Raw genomic sequence first — 22,638 nt, forward strand, 5'->3', positions numbered from 1 at the left:
CCTGTCTCTACTAAAGATACAAAAAATTAGCTGGGTATGGTAGGGTGAACCTGTAATTTCAGCTACTTGGGAGGCTGAGGGAGGAGACTCGCTTGGACCTGGGAGGCGATGGTGAGCTGAGATCGTGTTATTGCACTCCAGCTTGGGTGACAGGGCAAGACCCCATCTCAAGAAAAAAAAGAAGAAGAAGAAACTGAGGCCAGACTCTGAGTCTGATTTCTAGCTCTGCCAAATATTAGCTTGGGCAACCTCATTTGACCTCTCTGCTTCTTTATCTGCTTAATATACTAATCTAGCCCTATGGTAATTGGAAGGAAAAGAGTGTAAAGAACAGACCCTAACATAATACTGAGGCTTATATAGCGTTAGTTATTACTGTTTTCTGATTTTGCAAAGATGCTACTTCGCCATAAACATAAAAAGATTGAACGACTTCCCTAGTATGTGGGAAAATGGTTTGTTCATTTATGTATTTATTTCACAAAATAGGTAACATTAAATATAGCTCTCTGAAGTGAGGCATAGATTTTGCTATCCATCAACAGTGGATAGCAAAATGGGATGTTTTTGGTAAATAACATTCTGATTTTATTTTATTTTATTTATTTATTTATTTATTTTGAGACGGAGTTTTGCTCTTGTTACCCGGGCTGGAGTGCAATGGCACGATCTCGGCTCACCACAACCTCCGCCTCCTGGGTTCAGGCAATTCTCCTGCCTCAGCCTCCTGAGTAGCTGGGATTACAGGCACGTGCCACCATGCCCAGCTAAATTTTTTGTATTTTTAGTAGAGGCGGGGTTTCACCATGTTGACCGGGATGGTCTCGATCTCTTGACCTCGTGATCCACCCACCTCGGCCTCCCAAAGTGCTGGGATTACAGGCTTGAGCCACCGTGCCCGGCCAACATTCTGATTTTATTAGAATTATATATGTAATCCATTTTGCATGGGTTAGGTAATAATAAAGTTGATTTTTGCAACTGCTAAATTGAAGTTTTATTCTTTACTCCAAAGTATTTAGGCCCTTTCACTGCATAACTTCAAGGGGCGCCATTTATGCAGACTGTCGTATGAATGGTTCTCTCCTGAAGCTTTGGGGTATGGTTAGCCCTGCCAGAGGATGCTTACTGAGAGGGAGACAACCGTCTGTTATCAGCAGGCTTCCATGCTTCCTAATTTATCCCAGAGTTAGTATGCAGAGTGTGAAGGACTATTTTAATTTTTCTTTCCTGATGTTTTGGATTTTGTACAAAATTGTGTTAGTGGCACAATTGGATTGAAAATGCAAATCTGAGTGAAATGTAACTTACTTGCTTCACTGAAAAGTTCAACTGCTCTGCTTTCATCTGTTCTTGTCTTGCCTTACCGATTATGGAGTCCTCAGGCATTAAATTTTGTTGTGATTGTGCATTTGAAACCAGAAGTAACCTGAAGTAAAAGGGTCAGATAAGTAGTACGTGGTAGCTATACTAGTGTAGTCACTAGCTGGTAGGCCGGGAAAAGTATCTGTTTATGCCATATGGTTTTTAAAGAATATTCATTTGTCTGTAAATCAACCAGCCTTGAAGAAAGCAGGCTACAGTGACACATGAGTGAAGAAATGTAAACATATTAAACTGTTTTTAAGGGCTTTGTCTTTATCAGAACAAAAAAAAACAAACATTCTAGAATGTTAACTGGATTTTGGTTATTAGGAGAATGGCTAATTTTATTTAGATTAATGTTTTTCTTTAACCAGTAAGTGGGGGAAAAAAAAAAACTTGGGGAAAAAAGCAGGTGCCTTTAGCAACAAATTTCTTCTTTATTTAGATATCGAACGCTGGCATAAATACCAGGGTTACAGTTCATGATATCCTTCAGCAAGGAAGACTAGAACAGTAATTACAGGCCTAAAGAATATTATTACAAAAGGGGACCTTCCAGTAGAAAGAAGCATATAGCAATCAGATTTAACTCATTCTGATAATGATAAAGTGTTCAATATTAGTGCTAGAGAGAACCTTTTAAATGTTCAAGGGACATTTTAGAAGGCTGGAGAGGTAAATGATTTGTATATGGTCGATTATCAAATTGATACAATGAAAATTAGAATTAAATTCAGATGTGCTAACTTTTGAGCCTCTTCCTCCCATCCCCCGCTCCAGGTATACCAGGCTGCTTAGTTGAATTTAACTTTCTAGTGCGAAATTAGCTTCTCCTTGAAAAGCTTTTAAGTAGAAGTTCTTTGATAAAGAGATTAGTTGACTTGTACCCTCTCCTCTTTTGACCTCATTTAATCCCAAAGAGATACTTAGCCTCTTCTTTACCAGCCCCCAACCCCCTCCTGCCCTGGTCTGTTAACACTTAACTTTTCTTCGCTTCCTTTCCTATTGAATTTAGACTTTATTTTTAGCAACCAAGAGAAGCCAACTTTGGCTAGTTGAGCAGAAATCATATTAAGAATTATTAGGTACCTCATACATTCTTCAGGAGGGCCAAAGAAAAGAGGAGCCAGGAACAAACTTCAGAATCACATCACGGTGATTTCACTGCTCACACTGTGTGCAACACACTCTATATAATGTGTGCGGTGTGATTGTTGATGTCAAGCACAAAATGCTACCACTAGAACTCTGTTGCTATCTTACTGGTAACTACTGCATTTCTCTCCAGACTGGATTATTTCTTAGCTTATGATGCACAGGGAGTGCTGCTCGCATACTACAAATCTCATTTTGTTCTAAATGCTTTCAGGCAGTCCTTTTGTGTGACTGCAGGTAAGTTTTTCTATTTTCTACAAGTTACTTAAAATTTTTACAATTTTCTTAAGCTCCCAGCTCCAACATTATACTAAGGAGTGGGAGCTAAAGGAACATACGAGTGGAGGATTTACCATTGTTTAATAGTCAAAAATAGACAAATGTCTAAAATTACACATAAGGGCCTGAAATTAATTATCAATATGAAAAACCAAGCAAAATTTTATGAAAGAAAAAACCCCACAATCTATATCATTTTTCACATAAAAGCTGGATTAAAGAAAAAAACCAAGTTCACTAGTTTTTTGCTAATAAATTTCATGATTTAGAAACAGGCTTTTAAAAAATTTCCCTAATTTTCATTCAAGATGAATACAGAAGAACATTTCCTACCTCACCTACTAAGGTTATATACCCACTCCCAGAATCTTGCAATGGGTTTGTTAATAGTGCCTTTACCTACATGGCACACAGCAATCCCAGTGAACTGTGTTACTGAGCTCTAGGTCCTTCCTTTTCATTCAGCTCTCTGAGACATCGCTGTCAAACCATTCCTCAGATGCAGAGTTCATTAAGCAGAAAGACAGCTACGTTATTTAAATCACAAAATTCTTTTTATTTTTTGAGCCGGTGCTGAAAAAAGTTCAGGCAATGAAGTGTTACGTCATTCATCAAATCAGGAACCATAGAAAACGAAGAAGCTTAGCTGCCATGATTCTACTAATTATAGTGCTGGATATTCAAAGGACATTTTACCACCAAGAACTTCATGAGTGTTTTATAAAGGAATAGTTGACACCATCTTTAGTTGTGATGTTTGGAAATCTTTCAAAAAACAGGAAAAAAAGACGGAGATGAGGTTTTTAATCTTTCCAGAAAACTTAAAAAATGTCTTTAGAAATAAACAAGAACATAGTAGCCCTGTAATCTGAATCTGGTTCTGCTGTTCATATAATAGTATCCTAACTCATACCTCCTGTACCTTCCCCAAGACCGTGAAATAAACTGCTGGAAGCCAAGAAGTTTTACTCTTCCTTCTAGTTAGTTAATACCACAGTGCCATGAACAAAATAAGCAATGAACAAACATTTGCAAGTAAATTCCTATTTCAAAGTCACGAAACATTTTAATGCATGTTGATTTCATGCAATATCGAAGACAGGCAACATGGTTTACCATCTAATAGATAATTGCAGGTCAAAATAGTATATGACAATTTTTCAATCAAATAAAGCAGTTTCTTTTCTGTTTCATCCTGAATAAGACCATACTTTTCTGTTTGCCAGTCCAAAAACTAAAAATTAATGACATACGGCTTAAATTTACCTTTTTCATGAAACACCATTTCATGATTATAAAGAGTTGAAAATAGCCTTTTTAACTCCTGTGCTGTTTACTGTCCCTGCCAAACATTTGACATTTACTGCTTATATAGTTAATTATCTCTAGTATATACCATCAATATTAAGAAACAGACTCTGAAGCCAGACTGATTAGAGCCCAACAGCTTGGATTTGAATCTTGTCTATGTCATTTGCGCTTTGGTTGATTACTTTTTGTTCCTCATTTGTAAAATGAGTATGAGGATTAAATGAGTTAATACATGGATAGCATTTAAGTCAGTATTTGGCATAGTTTGTTTTTAATTGTTACCCGAGGTTTTCTTTTATTGATTCTCTGCATATCTGGGAGCAGTGCTTGATAGTTGCATGTAGTTCCTGCTTTTATGGAGCTTACAGACTGGTGAGGAAAATATACAGAAACTACAATACAACCTGATGTGTTAAGTGGGGCAAAAGAATTGGGGAGGGAGGTAGTAGATAAGAAAGGAATTCAGCTTAACAGTTTTTCTTCTTGGCGGGACAATTTGTTAGTAGGATTATTCTGATTTTTGTCTGTTGTCAGTGATTGAAATAATCTTTTTTTATTTTATTTTATTTTATTTTATTTATTTATTTATTTTTATTTATTTATTTTTTTTTTGAGACAGAGTTTCGCTCTTGTTACCCAGGCTGGAGTGCAATGGCGCGATCTCGGCTCACCGCAACCTCCGCCTCCCGGGTTCAGGCAATTCTCCTGCCTCAGCCTCCTGAGTAGCTGGGATTACAGGCACGCGCCACCATGCCCAGCTAATTTTTTGTATTTTTAGTAGAGACGGGGTTTCACCATGTTGACCAGGATGGTCTCGATCTCTTGACCTCGTGATCTACCCGCCTCGGCCTCCCAAAGTGCTGGGATTACAGGCTTGAGCCACCACGCCCGGCCTGAAATAATCTTAAATGCTATTCCTGAGATGGCATTTCACAAGTAACACAGCACATACAGTAATCTTCATCAGCTTTGTGTGGCACCTAAGCATTGCAGACATTTGTTCACTGAACAAGCATTTATTTAGAATTTACCACCATTTACTAGCTGGGGTTCCCCTCTTCAAATAGTTTAGAGTCTGAGAAATAAACCGGCCGTTATTGTGTATAATTATAGTAAATGGAGAGGTGGTAATGAACAGGAAACTGAAAGTTCAAGGGAGAAACTTCCAGACTAATTCAGACCTGAGATACAGCCTGATCATATATACTTTACTTTGCCTTTCAGAAGTTCTTCCGGCTCCCAAGTCTCCATTCCGTTTTCACTGAACTTCACAGAAATATTGATCTGGTCTTGGGTTGAGGGAAAAAATTAGGATGTAGAGATTTCTAGCCCAAGTCATTTGGCCCCATCTCTTCGTTATTACCTCAAGTGGAATGGAGAGTACTTTCCTGTTACCTGTCAACCCATAAATAAAGCTTTTCCCCCAAAAAAGAATACCCTCGTCTACAGTACTCTGAGATTTAGTCTTTGACACCCAGAATCTTAGAAGTAATTTCTTCCAGTTTTCCTTCTCTGAATCTGCCACCTAAGAAATTGTGAGATTTAAGTATGTGGGAGTAGAGGGAAAAAGAAAACATGGGAGGGGCGTGTCTTCAGAATCATCATTCTCCATTCGACTTTACGTTAGGCATTTTCAGGAAATTCTCATGGTCCCAGTTAGCCTATCTGGGGGACTTTAAATGGTTAGGAACAAGATAGGCACAAGAGGTGAAAGCAGAAAGGAAATACAAAATCGTCCTAGTTTTGCGTGGTTCACCTTTATTGGTTTTCTTAAGCCATTTTGTTTTGTTTGCTTTTGGAATAACTATAGGTCTTTTTCAGGGACGTGTTTTGGTGGATGCTAATCTTGCTTTGGTATTGCAGGAGTGATCATATAATAAAAGTTTAAAAACTTTAGCAAACTTGGGTACAATAACTTTTAAGAGCATCCGTTTTTTCATTTGCAAAGGAAAGGTGGTGAGGTAAGTAGATGATGTCTTTCATCCACTAGGGGGTAGTGTGTACTGTAAAAATAGCTCCTCAGTGGTGAACTTTTTGTCATGCAGTTAGCTTGTTTGAATTAATTTGTGTTCATTTAACGTTTTTTGAAATTGCCACAAATTTTTTTCAAACACAATCTTGTGACTAGCAAACAGTAACTCTTGTTACATGCATTCCTGTTATTAGTGATGTGAAATGTTCTGACGTTACTTTTTCTATAGAATTTTTTGAAGGGAAAATTGTGATGCTTTACAGTTTCTGTACAGAATTTTACCCATTATATGAAATGAGTTAAATTATTCTCAATGACCAGGCAGTAACATTATAACATTTTTGTCTTGTGTTTCACTGTCCAGACTGCTATGGGAGCTTCTAATCCCAGGTGGCTTTTGAGTAGTTGAAATATGACTAGTTCAAATTAATAGGTGCTACAAATTACACAGGGGGCATTGAAGCCTGCGAAAAAAGATAAAATACATCATTAATAATGTTCATACTGATTTCATGTTGAAAGAATATTTTGAATACATTTGGTTAAATAAAATATATTAAAATTAGTTTTACCTTTTTCTTTTTAATTTTTTATGTGGCTACTAGAAAATTTTAAAATGCTTATGTGGCTTGCATTATATTTCTGTTGCACAGCAGTGCTGTAGAGAAAAGAACTCATCAGCCATTTTGATGTTAGTGTATCTCTAGGAGGCCTTATGATTTGTAAGGAAGGTAGTGTAATGGGGAGATAGAGCAAAACTTTGGTTCTGTTTCTAATCCCAGCCAGAAAATAGGCAGTCAGTTTTACTATGATGAGACATTATATGTTCCTAAGAATGTTATATGTTACATAAAATCATGTAGCAAAATATACAGGGCTTGCAGATAAAATGAAGCAAGGCATATGCACTGGAAAATGTCTATTGATGGTAATTAACTTTTTTTAAGAGACAAGGTCTTAGTGTCACCCAATCTGAGGTGCAGTGGTGTGATCACAGCTAACTGTAACCTCAAACTCCTGGGCTCAGGCAATCCTCCCACATCAACCTCCCACGTATGCTAGGACAGTAGGTGTATGCCAACAGGCCCACCCAATATTTTGTTTTTTGAAGAGACAGGGTCTTGCTATGTTGCCAAGGCTGGTGGTAACAGTTTTTAAGTGCCCACTTATGGGGCCAAGTGTGGTGGCTCACACCTGTCATCCCATTGCTTTGGGAGGCTGAGACAGGAAGACTGCTTGAAGCCAGAAGTTTGAGACCAGCCTGGGCAACCCGTCTCTACAAAAAAAGTAATAAAAATATCTACTACATATAGAGGGTGAACTTGCAGCTTTTTGTAAGTAATTTACAATTGCGTAGATAATGAAGAATTGACTTGCTTTATTAGTGATCCCCAAAAAGGAGACCCTGTTTATTTTATAAATTTTTACTGTATTTTTTCTTTAATTTTTTGTGTGCATAACATGCAACTTTCCTGAGAACCCTGTGTGTTAGTATTTTAGAATCACTTAAGTATGTAATGATAGGTTGGAGTATACAGAGTAGGTATCAATGATGATATCCTCCTGCTAAATATCCCAGGAGGCAGAGGTTGCAGTGAGCCAGGATTGTGCCACTGCACTGCAGCCTGGGCAATGGAGCAAGACTTGTCTCAAAAAAAAAAAAAAAAGATAAACAGTAGGAATTTTAGCCCTTTACTTCTCAATTTTTAACACGTATTTTTCAATAATGAAATTGGCAGTTACTGAGTTACCGGACAGCTCTTGTTTGAGATGGGCTAAAAATATCTACAGTTGATATTACTGGTCATACATTGCAGTTTTGTCTCAGAGAATATTCTAAATGGCAAAACCTAATCACTGTAGACAGGATGCACTGGTATATAGATAGTTACTAACTGGACCAACTTTTCTCACACACAAATTAACACTTTTTTTTGAGACGGAGTTTTGCTTGTTACCCAGGCTGGAGTGCAATGGCGTGATCTCGGCTCACCGCAACCTCCGCCTCCTGGGTTCAGGCAATTCTCCTGCCTCAGCCTCCTGAGTAGCTGGGATTACAGGCACACGCCACCATGCCCAGCTAATTTTTTTTTGTATTTTTAGTAGAGACCGGGTTTCACCATGTTGACCAGGACGGTCTCGATCTCTTGACCTCGTGATCCACCCACCTCGGCCTCCCAAAGTGCTGGGATTACAGGCTTGAGCCACCGCGCCCGGCAAATTAACACTCTTTTAAAGAATACTATTTAATTTATTACCCCATAATTTTATATATTTGTATATAATTTAATCATTGCTTTACAGAAAACATCTAAGGCCTGACATTGCTTTATACTGAGCACAAATTATTATTATTATTTTTTTTGAGACAGAGTCTCACTCTGTCGCTAGGCACTAGGCTGGAGTGCAGTGGCACAATCTTGGCTCACTGCAACCTCCGCCTCCTTGTTTCAAGCAATTCTCCTGCCTCAGCCTCCCAAGTAGCTGGTATTACAGGCACGCGCTACCATGCCCAGCTAATTTTTGTATTTTTAGTAGAGACGGGGTTTCACCATGTTGGCCAGGATAGTCTCGATCTCTTGACCTTGTGATCCGCCCACCTCGGCCTCCCAAAGTGCTGGGATTACAGGCTTGAGCCACCACGCCCGGCCAAATTATTTTTAAACTTAAAAATAATAGAGTCCTTGTTAATAGAGATTGGTTGACAGAATGTCAATTGTTACAGTTTACTAGCTACAGTATAGTTTAGTGTTATTCTGTGGTTTGCTCTTCAAGTCCTCGTAGATCTATTGATAATTAGATCAATTTAATTTGGTATTTTATTACTTTTAAAAATATCTGTATCATTAACTATTATATGCATTCTGTAAGATGAGTTAACCTTCCTTTAGTCTTAATCTTGTCACCGTTTAAATCCATACCCTACTCCTTTACCATCTTGTCTATTTTAGTAACTAATTTCCTGAACATAACTACAGTACTTTCTGTTATGCGTGGCCCTGAACTCCTCAGTTGTATTTGGGATTCAATCCTTGGACTGCTTTTAAACATAATAGGATAACAAAATGCATCTAAAATTTACTCTGTTTTTTTGTAAACGGCTATGGCCTTCCTATGTGATCTCATTTGTCAACTCTTTTTTTTTTCTCATAGAGATGGGGTCTCACTGTGCTTGCCCAGGCTGGTCTCGAACTCCTGGCATTCGAGAATCAACAGGAATCAAGTGATTCCCCTGTCTGCCTCAGCCTCCCAAAGTGCAGGTATTAACACACATGAACCACAGCGTCCAGCCTGCAGTGTGCAGAAAGACGGATAAGGCTGGACGTGGTGACCCATGCTTGTAATCCCAGCACTTTGAGAAGCCGAGGCGGGTGGATCACTTGAGGTCAGGAGTTTGAGACCAGCCTGGCCAACATGGGGAAACCCTGTCTCTACTCAAAATACAAAATTAGCTGGACGTACTTGCTTCAACCCAGGAGGCAGAGGTTGTAGTGAGCAGACAGAGATCATGCGTCTGCACTGCAGCCTGGGCAATGGAGTGAGACTTGTGTCAAAAAAAAAAAAAAAGATAGATGAACAGTAGGAATTTTAGCCCTTTACTACTACTACTACTACTACTACTACTACTACTACTACTTCTTCTTCTTCTTCTTCTTCTTCTTCCTCTTCCTCTTCCTCTTCCTCTTCCTCTTCTTCCTCTTCTTCCTCTTCTTCCTCTTCTTCTTCCTCTTCTTCTTCCTCTTCCTCTTCCTCCTCTTCCTCCTCTTCCTCTTCCTCTTCTTCCTCCTCCTCTTCTTCCTCCTCCTCCTCTTCCTCCTCCTCCTCTTCCTCCTCCTCCTCTTCCTCCTCCTCCTCTTCCTCCTCCTCCGCCTCCTCCTCCTCCTCCTCCTCCTCCTCCGCCTCCTCCTCCTCCCCCTCCTCCTCCTCCTCCTCTTCCTCCTCCTCCTCCTCCTCTTCCTCCTCCTCTTCTTCCTCTTCCTCTTCCTCTTCTTCTTCTTCTTCTTCTTCTTCTTCGTTCAGCTTTTTATTGAACACATTATAAAAGAGGTTTAGTCAAAAAGACCAAAGCCCATATCATCATCATACTCCTCGGATTCTTCTTCCTTTGCTTCCACTTTCTTCTCCTCAGCTGGAGCAGCAGCAGTGGAGGGGCAGGACCTCCTGCTGGTGCAGGCCCACCAGCCCCTACATTGCAGTTGAGGCTCCCAATGTTGACGTTGACCAGGGCCTTTGCAAACAAGCCAGGCCAAAAAGGTTCAACATTTACACCGGCTGCTTTAATGAGGGTATTGATCTATCCTCCGTGACAGTCACCTCATTGTCGTGCAGAATGAGGGCCGAGTAGGTGCAGGCGAGATGGAGGCCATGGTGCAGGTGAGTGTGGGCCTAGTGCTGCCCGACGCGGTGCTAGTCACCAGATGAAGTGAGGGCCTCACCCCAACGCGGCCTGAGCTTCCTTGGAAGGACCGAGCACCGTGTCAGCTGCTGAGGAAAAGCAGCCCTTTACTTCTTCACTTAAATAAATCATACTGTACTTCTCTTTCTACCAAAGAGTAGTGTAAAACCAGAAGGTATTTTAGTTAGTCATGTGTGGAATAGTAGCCGCAAATATTTTATTTCCTAGCCAGTTTTTGCCTTTTTAGGAAAAAAAGTTGACATCAGTTTCTGTGGTTAAGACTTTTTCAGATGCTGCCATTTGAGGCTTGTTTCATTTAGGTTGGATTTTATTCCTTTTTTCCCCTCCCACAATTTATGTTGTGGGTTTGTTGGGGAAACCAACACAGTTTAGTGAAATAATTATGCATGTTTTTGTGTCAGTCCATTAGAACTTGAGAGCATATAAGAACTATTTCAAAATGTTTCCTACACCCAAAAGCTTATTTTAGAATGTGTTCTGATTAAATCTAGGCTTGATCTGGTCACGTGATGTGCTTAATATGTACATTCTTTACAAAGAATATCTGATTTTGACGGTGAACTGAAGATGAGAAAGTAAACGCCGTATCTGTCTCTGCCACTGTGTACTGAGAATAATTTTGAGGCTATTTTGGGATGTGCTCTTGGAGGCCCTTCTGTAGCTTTTTATAGTATTTATAGAGCTGCTACTACTTTGTGTAACTGGGGAGTGGTGGGTTAGGACTCTTGGGCCCTGGCTTTCTTTTTTTTCCAATCTCCCAATTTATGGCTTTCTAAAAACATGAAGACCTGGGGTAAAATTAAAGGATGGAGGCGAGTAGAGGCCAGAATTCAAGGAATTTTACCATCTAGTTATTTTCTCATTCTACTCTTGCGATTCATCCCTAATATCTTAACTTTTTTCCTAGAAAAGGAAGACCAAACCTCTTTTGTTCTGGTCACATGTTAAAGGACTTTCCAAAGTGGAAGGCTTCATTATTGCCTCTTGAGCTTTTTAATGCTCTAAAAATGTTTTACTTTGAACCTAAAGAACATGTTAGTTTCTTACTTGCTCTTACATCGCCATGATCAAAACAAAACAAAAAACTGGTCTTAAATTAAAATACTACAGACATTACCTAAAATGGTCATGCGTTTAATTAACACATTTTGGGGAAGGATTTGATTTGTATTTACATCTTATGACTATTTCAGCATAATCCTGTGCTGCGAGAGAAGTTGTTGCTTTTAATAGATGCCCTATAGCTTGTGAAATGAAATAGTTTAAGATATATTATTTTTCCTAGGTGAAGGCAGTCAAAATATTCTCATTTATTGTTTTTCATACCTAAAAGCTTATTTAAATATGAACATTTTCTGGTTAAAAATAAATATAAGTAGAAGTTAGTCTATTTTCCCCCATACCTGAGTGGATCCTTTTGTTTTCCTTCCATAATGTGCACATCCTGCCTTAAAAATAACCCTGCTTTAATGATGTTAATGATGAAATTCTGATAGTTTATTTTCTTCTCTTTATAACATCAAATAGACTTTGAGAATTCAGTAAATATTAATTGAACATCTGTTGTGCCAGGCAGTGTTCTAGATGTTGATGATATATAGCAGTCCTTAAAACAGACTCAAATCTATCCTCTCATGGAACTTCAATTCTGAACAAAATAAGTGACAACTGAGATTCGTTAGTAGTGCTGTGGAGATAAAGCAGGGGAGTGGGGATAGGGAGTATGCAGGGTAGGGTGGAATGAGTTTGCAATTTCAGTTATGAGGGCTTCACTGAGAAAACATGAAGATCTTTAAAAGAGGCAAGGGAGCAAGCCATATGGATATTTTGGGGAAGAAGAGCAAGTGCAAAGAAAGCCCTTGAGGTGAGAGGATGCCTGGCAGATTGAAGAACTTTACTACAAGGAAACTAAGTTTTGTCTGTAACAGAGAAGATAGGGGATGGAGGAAGACTAGCTGAAGATGAATCAGAGAGGTAGGTAGAGTTAGGGCATCATCTAGAGCCTCTTGGGGACCCATTATAAGGACTATGACTTTTTTTTTTTTTTTTAAGGTGTAGTTTTGCTCTGGTTGCCCAGGCTGGAGTGCAATGGCATGATCTCGGCTCACCGCAGTCTCCACCTCCTGAGTTAAAGCGATTTTCCTGCCTCAGCCTCCCAAGTAGCTGGGATTACAGGCATGTGCCACCACGCCCCGCTAGTTTTGTATTTTTACTAGAGATGGGGGTTTCTCCATGTTGGTCAGGCTGGTCTTGAACTCCTGATTACAGGTGTGAGCCACTGCCTCTGGGCTCAGGACTATGACTTTTAAAGGGTCTGTGAATAATAGACCTGCGAGGGAGGTAGTGAGGTCAGAAGCAGGAAGAACAGGTTGAGGGGCGCTATTGCAGTTTGCCAGGTGAGAGCTGATGATTGCTTGGATCAGAGGTGTAGCAGTGGAAGGGTGAGAAACAGTCCAATCATGGGTAGATTTTGAAGTTTTTTAAAAAACCAATTTACCAGTTGGTTTAGATGTGTGTGGCATGTGAAGGAAAAGGTGGATCATTGGGAAGGATGGGTTTGCCATTAACTGACATGGGGAAGACTTTATGGGAGGAGCAAAGGTTGGGGATAGGGACATCATGTTAAGTTTGGGATGCTTATTAGACATTCAAGAACGTGTATCAAGCAGGCAGTTACAGAGGTAAGAGTCACGGTGAGGGAAGAGGTTGGGGCTGGATATGAATTAGGGGAGGCTTCAGCTTATAGAGTGTATTTAGTATTTAAATGCATTGCATTACACCAGATCACTGAGGAAATGTATAATCAGAGAGGAAGCTCTAGGACAGAGCCCCAGTGCACTTCAATGTTGATGTTGGGAGATAGGCAGGAACCAACAACAAACTAAGGGAAGCTGCTGCCAGACAAGGAGGAAGAGAGCCATGAGAATGTGGTGATAGGAAGTTAGATAAAGCTTTGCAAAGAGGAAGGCAGACCAGCTGGATAAGATGTTGCATTTAGGTCAAGTAAAATAAGATTAAGACATTTGATTTAACCTTGTGGCGATCACTAGTGACCTAAACAAACAAGTTAATGATAACTACAGCTTGATTAGAGGGTGTGTTCAAGACAGTAGAGGAGGAGGGAAATTGGAGACTGGCAATTACAGATCTTTTTCAAAGAGAAGCGAAGCAAGGGGCAGTAGCTGTTTGGGCGATTGGGCGATTGGGTGTAAGGTAGTTTTCTCCCTTTACGGAGACATAACAGCATGTTTGGATGATTTGGGGAAAGATCCAATAAAGAAGGGAGAACTGATAATTCAGGAGACACATATTCAGTGTCCTTGAATAGGTGAGATGGAGATAAGTAAGATCGAATCCATTGGCCTTAGCCAAAAGTATGTGACATTTTACCTGTACAGGAAAAAAGTCAGAGCATATGGGCACAGCTGCAGGGAAATGTACAAATGCTACATGGGAACTGATGGAAGTATTTAACTTGTCATGAAATAGGCAGCGGGACAGCAGCCACAAGTGAGGATGGGGATGGAGATGCTAGAGGTTTGAAGAGAGAAGAGAAAAAATGGTAATTAGGAGAGAAGGAGAATGGTGAAAAAGAGAACTAATGATATGATTGTTGGGAGCATTAAGGGTTCCTCTGAAGTTAATTGTCAATTTTAGACTAATCAGCATTGTTGAATATATTTCTTTAGCCCCTGTTCGGGTACCTAGGCTGCTTCTTATCTCCTTCCTTCAGTCCATTACATTTTTCAGAGGAAAGGTTTTCAGTTGATTTAAAAACTAATTTTAGACCAGGTGCGTTGGCCCATACCTGTAATCCCAGCACTTTGGGAAGCCAAGGCGGGAGGATCACTTAAGGCCAGGAGTTCAAGACCAGTCTGGCCAACAGGGCAAAACCCTGTCTCTACTCAAAATACAAAAATTAACCAGGCATGGTGGGGCACACCTGTAATCCCAACTACTCAGGAGGCTCACCTGGGCCCAGGAAGGTTGAGTGAGCCAAGATCTTGCCACTGCACTCCAGCCTGAGTGACAGAGTGAGACATTGTCTTAACAAACAACAACAACAACGAAACCCAAAAAACTAATTTTACTTTTTTTTTTTTTTTCTCTGAGACAGTTTCACTCTTGTTGCCCAGGCTGGAGTGTAATGGTGTGATCTCGGCTCACTGCAACCTCCGCCTCTTGTGTTCAAGCAATTCTCCTGCCTCAGCCTCTCGAGTAGTTGGGATTACAGGCATGCACCACTGCGCCCATCTAATTTGGTACTTTTAGTAGAGATGGGGTTTCTCCATGTTGGTCAGGCTGGTCTTGAACTCCCGACCTCAGGTGATCTGCCTGCCTGGGCCTCCCAAAGTGCTGGTATTACAGGCGGCGTGAGCTACTGCCCCAGGCCAGTTTTGCTTTTTAAATAGCTTGGTTTTGGTCAAGTTTAGAGCAAGTTGCCTTACTTATGTAATCATAGTATTACTCTCTTTTACTCGAGTAAAAAATCAGTTTTATTAATCCAATCTTATTATCAACATGTTTGTAGACATTTGTAGCCAAAATATATGATAACATCATTGGTATTCGCTTGCAGTTGCATTCAGCTGGTTGTAATTATTTAAATGGTATTTTTTTGAATTTTGCGTTTTATAAGCTAAATAAATCCTGTTGGGAGATTGGAGATGTTCTGTTATGCCTAGTTCCAAGAGATGAACTTTCTAATTTTCCTTTGATGTCTAGCAAAATGACATTTGTTTCATAAATGTCTTTGTTTTTCTGTCGTAGGAAACCCAGCGTTTGCTGGCAGAACCAGTTCCTGGCATCAAAGCAGAACCAGATGAGAGCAACGCCCGTTATTTTCATGTGGTCATTGCTGGCCCTCAGGATTCCCCCTTTGAGGGAGGGACTTTTAAACTTGAACTATTCCTTCCAGAAGAATACCCAATGGCAGCCCCTAAAGTACGTTTCATGACCAAAATTTATCATCCTAATGTAGACAAGTTGGGAAGAATATGTTTAGATATTTTGAAAGGTAAGTGTTATCTTTATCAGCATATGCTATTCGTAAAATTTCTCCTTTTACTCCTATGCATTCTATGTTTAGAATGTAAACATTATACAAAGACCAAAGAGGTCTGTGGGAGGGAAATGAAGCAGTTCTGGGCCTGTTTTTTCATGCTTTATCATACTGGGCCTGTTGCCTTCATAGATAAGTGGTCCCCAGCACTGCAGATCCGCACAGTTCTGCTATCGATCCAGGCCTTGTTAAGTGCTCCTAATCCAGATGATCCATTAGCAAATGATGTAGCGGAGCAGTGGAAGACCAACGAAGCCCAAGCCATAGAAACAGGTATCTAATACTCATTCTCCTTCATAACCACTTCCACTTTTAAAAACAAATTTGTATTACCATTTAAACTTTTCTAAAGCTCTTGGCAAGGAAAAGAAATAGAAAAAAATACAATAAATGAGATCCTGCTTATAGTAACTTGTAAATACCTCTTAACAAAATGGCCTGCTATGGGACCCCCCAAATTTAAAGACAACCTGTAATTGGGAGATCATGGAGTCTCTTATAACTACACCTGGTTTAACAAATACTGAGTGTGTACCATTTGTCTACTAATACATAGAGAATACTGGAAAACTTTTGAACTGTTACGGTAATCCATTTGATTAAATGATTCGGCTGTTTATGGCTAGAGAATTTGGAGTCAAGAAGCTTCTTCTACAGATTTTAAATTAGTGGGGAGAATTGTGTATCCAGAAATGGACAACTTGACTCATCCTCCTGAATTTTCTAAAACTTCTGAATTTTATTGTAGTGTTTTGGTAATTGGACATACACAAAATCTTTCAGCCCTGATCCAATTTATAGAAAAAGACATGAATTTAAGAGATTACGGTGTGACATTTCTGTAATTAACTTAATAGTGTTTGTTTGCTGTTTATAGTTTGGAAAGTAACATATTGAACTAAGTAAAATAATAATCGCATGTTTGTTTTTATCTACAGCTAGAGCATGGACTAGGCTATATGCCATGAATAATATTTAAACTGATCCGATCATCAAGTGTGCATCACTTCTCCTGTTCTGCCAAGACTTCTTCCTTTTTGTTTGCATTTAATGGACACAGTCTTAGAAACATTACAGAATAAAAAAGCCCAGACATCTTCAGTCCTTTGGTGATTAAATGCACATTAGCAAATCTATGTCTTGTCCAGATTCACTGTCGTAAAGCATGAGCAGAGGCTAGAAGTATCATCTGGATTGTTGTGAAACGTTTAAAAGCAGCGGCCCCTCCCTGCTTTTACTCATTTCCCCCATCCTGGTTTAAGTATAAAGCACTGTGAATGAAGGTAGTTGTCAGGTTAGCTGCAGGGGTGTGGGTGTTTTTCTTTATTTTTTTGAGGGGGGAGGTAGTTTTATTTTAATTTTATGGGCTCCTTTCCCCCTTTTATGGTGATCTAATTGCATTGGTTAAAAGCAGCTAACCAGTTATTTAGAATATGCTCTCTAGCCAAGTCTAACTTTATTTAGACGCTGTAGATGGACAAGCTTGATTGTTTGAACCAAAATGGGAACATTAAACAAACATCACAGCCCTCACTAATAACATCGTGACTTTGCTGTCAAGTGTAGATTTGCCCCTTCAAAAAAAAGCTTGTGACCATTTTGTATGGCTTGTCTGGAAACTTCTGTAAATCTTATGTTTTAGTAAAATATTTTTTGTTATTCTACTTTGCCTTTGTACAGTTTATTTTACTGTGTTTATTTCATTTTCCCAATGTGACAATCGTATTTTAAAATTAAAACTGATGGAACATTCTGTCCTGGTCTTCACCATCTGATGAATGGCAAGGGGTAGATTTTGCCAGTTTCTTTTCACTGATGCAGATTTGTGTTGATAGTGTTGAATGGAGTATTTATACTCCATGCAAATGCCCTGAGCATGCATAGAGCATCAATATCTGACCTTTTTTTAACCTCCTAGGAATTTGAAATAAATGTGTTTGTGTTATCTGATTAGACGATCATTGGTGTCTTGCCACAATGTTTAAATATTACTGTACAGGAAAGTCATAGCAAAGAAAGCAGTTGTAACTGACATGTAGGACTTTCACACTTGTGCCACATTTTTGCCTAAAATTTGGGTTATGACCTTTTTCTTGGTTCTTGTCTGAAAATTTCATCTGTAACCTTTGGTGCGTTATTAAGAAACACTGATCTGATAATCATTTGGAATTTGCTGAGGCATTTGTGAATCTTCCTTATAAACCTGCAGATCTCAAGCGTCCAGCTTGCGTGTCATCAGAAAGGTTTATTCCTTTGAGAGCATCAAATCCTCAATCAATGATTCTCGCTTTCATCCCTCTAGTATTTGCTATGGGAGCTCCTTTTATTCTTTAATTTGAAATTCAGTAATTTTTCTTCTTCATTGACAGAGTTCTTCCCCTCACAAAATTGTTCTTTAAGTCATAAATGTAGCCAGTCATAAATACATAAATGTTAACTTTCGGGTTGGAACTTTGTCTCTTGCAGTTTAAGGTAATGGATATTGTAGCCCATTTGAATTTTCTTCACTCTTATTCTCGTAATTCTGGAGTTTCTTCAGATTGTGGTGTATTTTATTGTGCTCCTATGTAAGATGAAGAATTAACTATTAAAATTACATTTTCAACATACAAAAGCTTTTGATGACTGGTAACTGGTATCCTTCCAAATAAATGCATTGCTTGGTAACAAATGTTAGCTTAATTCAGAAGAAAATTGTTAACAACCCTAATATTGTAAAATTGGAAAACTAGTAACAGCAGTTGTCATTTATAACAGTTCTTGGGCTGTTTAAAGGGTACATTTGACTACAGCTAGGAAAACTGAATCTCACTTTAAAAATGAACCACACAAAACTTAAAGAAATGAAATAGAGATCAACATTTACTGCCTGTAGTATTGCTTGTGGTTATAGCTAGTATCACATAGTGATTTACAAGCCATGAAATTCCAGATTTAAATCTGTTGCACGACAAAAATGTCTAAATGATGTCTGCTGAATTTGTGAGTTATGGAAGTACAGAAGTAAATCATTTTTATTTTAAATGCAGTGAATTTCTAATTTCATGGTATTATATCTTCTTCCTTTGCAGTTTTGATAAGAATTCCCCATTGCTTTGATAAGACTTGCTTTCTCAACCAGTGGGATGAAACAAGTGCCAGTGTGTTGACTGAGCCTTCTTAGGACTTAAGGGCCTCTGGGAGAGGCCAAGGCAGCAGTTGAAAACTGCTGCTTCACCTGGCCTTTGGGCCTGTTTTCTCTGGTCCACACACTGTGGCTGGTTAAAACATTCTGAATTTGATGCCAACATTTTTAAAAATTGGGAGTTTCACATGAAAATCCAGAATTCTGCTAACTTTTGAATGATCTGAAGATCTGGTAACAGTAGATCTGACCCACCTTTGTGCATGGGACTTACTGAGAGGATGTGAGAAGCAGACATCCTGAGAACATGTCATTGTCTTCTTACCCAGTTACTCTCCAGTTGGCTGGAGTCCCCTCAGCACACCTGCTAGTCCTTCGCCCTTGTTAAGCCTTTGACTTTGTAACCCGAGCTAAAGGAAACAAATTATTCAACAGAAGTGTTTGATGTTTGCCTGCTAGTTGGGGATGATTAGGTGGTAAGTGAACGGCACGGAGCTTTCCTTTGGGGACCTTAAAGTCTAATGGGGAAGGGGTATAGACAAATAGGTGCAACTCTGCCATGGAAAAGGGAAGTGCTTGGACAGGCTGCTTTGGATTCAGGCCAGATGGACATCGCCAGGCAGAGGGAACAGCAGCATCTGCAAAGTCCTGGGAGAGAAGAAGAGAATCTGAACATTGATAAGTGGCTTCCTGAAAATCAACTGCCCAGGCTGGGCACAGTGGCTCACGCCTGTAATCCCAGCACTTTGGGAGACCGAGGCAGGAGGATCACTTGAGTCCAGGAGTTTATGACCAGTCTGGGTTAACATAGTGGGACCTGGTGTTTTAAGAGGAAATTGCCCAATAAGAGGCTTTTCTGAAATCTTGAGGTGTTGATAGGAGCTTTTTTTTTTTTTTTTTTTTTTTTTTTGACTTTTTTGATTTGTTGTCCACTTCGCTGTAATTTACTTCTGCTCTAGTTATCCTCTGTCCTCTCAAGGGCTGTCTAGCAAGACCTTAGGTCTAAAATACAGTCTTCTCTTGGTATTTGTTGGGAACTGGTTCTAGGACCTCCTTTGGGTATCCAAATCCACAGATGCTCAAGTGTCTGGAATAAAATGATGTAGTATTTGCATACGATCTACACAAATCCTCCCATATACTTTAATCTTTAGATTACATATAATACCTGTTATAATGTAAATGCTATGTAAATAGTTACACTGTTGTTTAAGGAATAACAAAAATACACATGTTCATTACAGACACGATGTTTTTTAGAGTATTTTCTATCTGTCGTTGTTTGAACTCAGAATCCGTGGATGTGGAGGACCGATTGTATATAGAACTTTAGACCAAGAATGTACTTTACAATTTCAAAGAAGCACTTAAAAATAAGATTAAATACAAACCAATAGATAAAAGTCACAGGTGCTATGGTTTTACGGAGAATGGGGAAGGAAATCTGCTATCCTACAAGACGACATAAACAGTGACCTAAGTGGAACTAAATGGGATCATGGAAATGATAGGAATTGGCTTTTATTTTTCTATTGAATGGTTCAGGAACCTTTCTTTTGGCTACTCTAGCCACATCTTTTTTGTTAATTGCAGTAGCAATACGACCTTATCTAGCAAAGCTGGCCAAAAAAAGAAAACGTTGTAATAGGGTACCTAATCTATTGCTTTAAGAAAAACGTAATATTTCATTTGAGTAAGTACTTTTGGGCTGGGATGATATTTCATTTAGCTACTTGGCATGTCACTTATCTTAGGGAATTATATGAGGGTTTATGTTCTAAATAACAAAAAGCAAAACATGCTGACTGTAATAATTTGAGAGAAGTGTAAATAATAAAAATCTGTAATCTACCACCTGGACTGGAAATACGTTTTTTTAACCATACACTCACCCCTGCACAAGTCTCCATTTTATCATGGAAATTAAGTCTATTCCTAGAGTTGGCTTTGTGGTACTAATTGGGTAACTTCCCATTAGCTGCCATACTGGGAGCTGGACTAGAATTTTTCCTGTTAAGTATGGAACCCAACATTGAGAGTTTGGGTTTCCCCGCCCTTCCCAGTTTCATCTTTGCCACCGTCAAGCTGATCTCATTTTATGTCTTGTGTGGCATGGTTGTGTAGCACTGTTAAATGTATGAATGTAGATTTGATACTAAGCTGAGCCTCTACTACTGAATTGATCACAGGATCTCCACCTCCCCCCATTTCTGGTGGATTGTAGAAGCATATAGTAACTGTCTGAATGTTTAGACTAAGTTTCTTTTAGTAGATAATTTTATAGTGCTCATTAAGGAACTTTAATATTTCTGCCAATCACCTGTATCAATGGGACAGAATGTCTTAGAAATTAGAAAATATTAACCCCCCGTTACCACTTAGAATAGCATTATTTCCTTTAAAGAAAAAGAAAAAAAGGACTCCTGATCCATTCTTACCATATGACTGCTTTGAAATAGTTCCATGATCTAGATTAGTGGATCTCGATAGTTAGTTTTATTATAACCTAATGTCTTTACAGTCTTTGGGCTTAAGATCAAGAGTACGTATCAGATCTGGCAAAGGCAGCTTAGATGTGATAGGTTGGTTGCACTGGATTGAACTTGGTGCTGTTTCTCTTAGGTTTTAGCAGGACGCATTGGGAATGAGCAAGTAGGGCCAAGTTTTGTAACTCGTCTTTTTTTCTTCTTCCTCTTCTAAAACAGTAAATATTTTGGCCTTTGTGGGCCATAGGTCTGTCTCAGCGACTCAGTTCCGCCATTGTAGTGAGAAAGCAACCATAGACGATTTGTAAACAAATGGCCATAGTATTTTTTTTTTTAATCCACCTAAAACATTAAAACAATTTTAAACTTGTAGGCCATACAAACAGGCAGTGGGGTGGGATTTGGCCTGTAGGTTGTAGTTCTCTGCCCTGCTCTTTTGGCACTCACTGCTCATGTCAATTTCCCAAAACACTTTAAAAACCATATAGGCTTTTAAAAACAAAATCTAAAATCTGTACAAGCTCATGTTCAGTGACAAAGCTTTTTCAGGGTATGCAAATGTGCATGAAACCAGTAATTCTGTCTAGTGTCCTGCCTTTTCCAGTCACTTCAAAGGACTCTCCCTGTGACAGGGTATCTCTTTGGTAACCACAAAGTATCCATTAAATAGATTGCCACCACATAATCCCATTTGAATATTAAATTGGTACCAGTTTCATAAATCCTACAACACACATATCTGACCATATTTTGGTTGTGCAACATGTGTATTTGTTGACTAGATTCCCAGAAGTGGAACTGTTGGGTGAAAGGGTATGTATGCAAATGTGATAAATACTACTCAATAGCTCTTCGACAGGCTGTATCAGTTTCCACACTCAGGTCCTTAACAGACTGTCATTTCTAAGGACTATAATATTCCACTATATGGATATATTACAAGTTAACCATGATCTCTTTGCTACTGAGCATTTTATTTCCATGGCTTTTCACTCTAGTGCCTTGTCTTGGTATATAAATCTTTGTTCACATTCCTGTAGATAGGTTGAATTCCTAGTAGATTTACTTGGTCAATAGGCATGTTTCTTAAGGTTGATAAATAATGATGGCCAAAAGAAGGAATTTCACTAAGGAATGAATTTGAGGAAAAGTTGAGAAAAGCAGGAAAATTTACTTTTATTGTCTGATACTGATCAGCATCAGGAGGGTGGTGTCTACATATTTGGAGATGTTAAGTGTTAAAAATGCATTAATAATATTAGATATAATAGTTTGTTGAAATCATATCAAGGTGGAAGAATGAAAAAATTTCGGGCTAGAATACATTGAACCTTTGAGTAAAGTTTAGGTTTTCGCTATAATAATGTCTTACGAAGATAGACCTTATTTAGCCAGTGGCACCAGTCAGGAAAGTATTAAAGTAGCACCAGAGATACATAACTTTTCATCCTTTGTCCTAGAGCTCCA

General features: G+C 39.0%; 1 protein-coding gene and 1 pseudogene across 1 annotated transcript in view; one reads left to right on the top strand and one right to left on the bottom strand.

Annotated features, from left to right (window-relative positions):
* Window positions 1-20,539, top strand: part of UBE2N (ubiquitin conjugating enzyme E2 N) — a 39,461-nt gene extending 18,922 nt beyond the window's left edge. The window contains exons 2-4 of the mRNA XM_039471644.2: window positions 15,270-15,516; window positions 15,694-15,834; window positions 16,500-20,539. Of these exons, the coding sequence (XP_039327578.1) occupies window positions 15,270-15,516; window positions 15,694-15,834; window positions 16,500-16,540 (429 nt within the window). The 3' untranslated portion in view covers window positions 16,541-20,539. The remainder of the gene's footprint in view (window positions 1-15,269; window positions 15,517-15,693; window positions 15,835-16,499) is intronic.
* Window positions 10,126-10,610, bottom strand: LOC104651372 (large ribosomal subunit protein P1 pseudogene; annotated as a pseudogene).
* Window positions 20,540-22,638: the final 2,099 nt, after the last annotated feature.

Source organism: Saimiri boliviensis, chromosome 7 (assembly GCF_048565385.1).
Source record: "Saimiri boliviensis isolate mSaiBol1 chromosome 7, mSaiBol1.pri, whole genome shotgun sequence".
NCBI lineage: Eukaryota > Metazoa > Chordata > Mammalia > Primates > Cebidae > Saimiri > Saimiri boliviensis.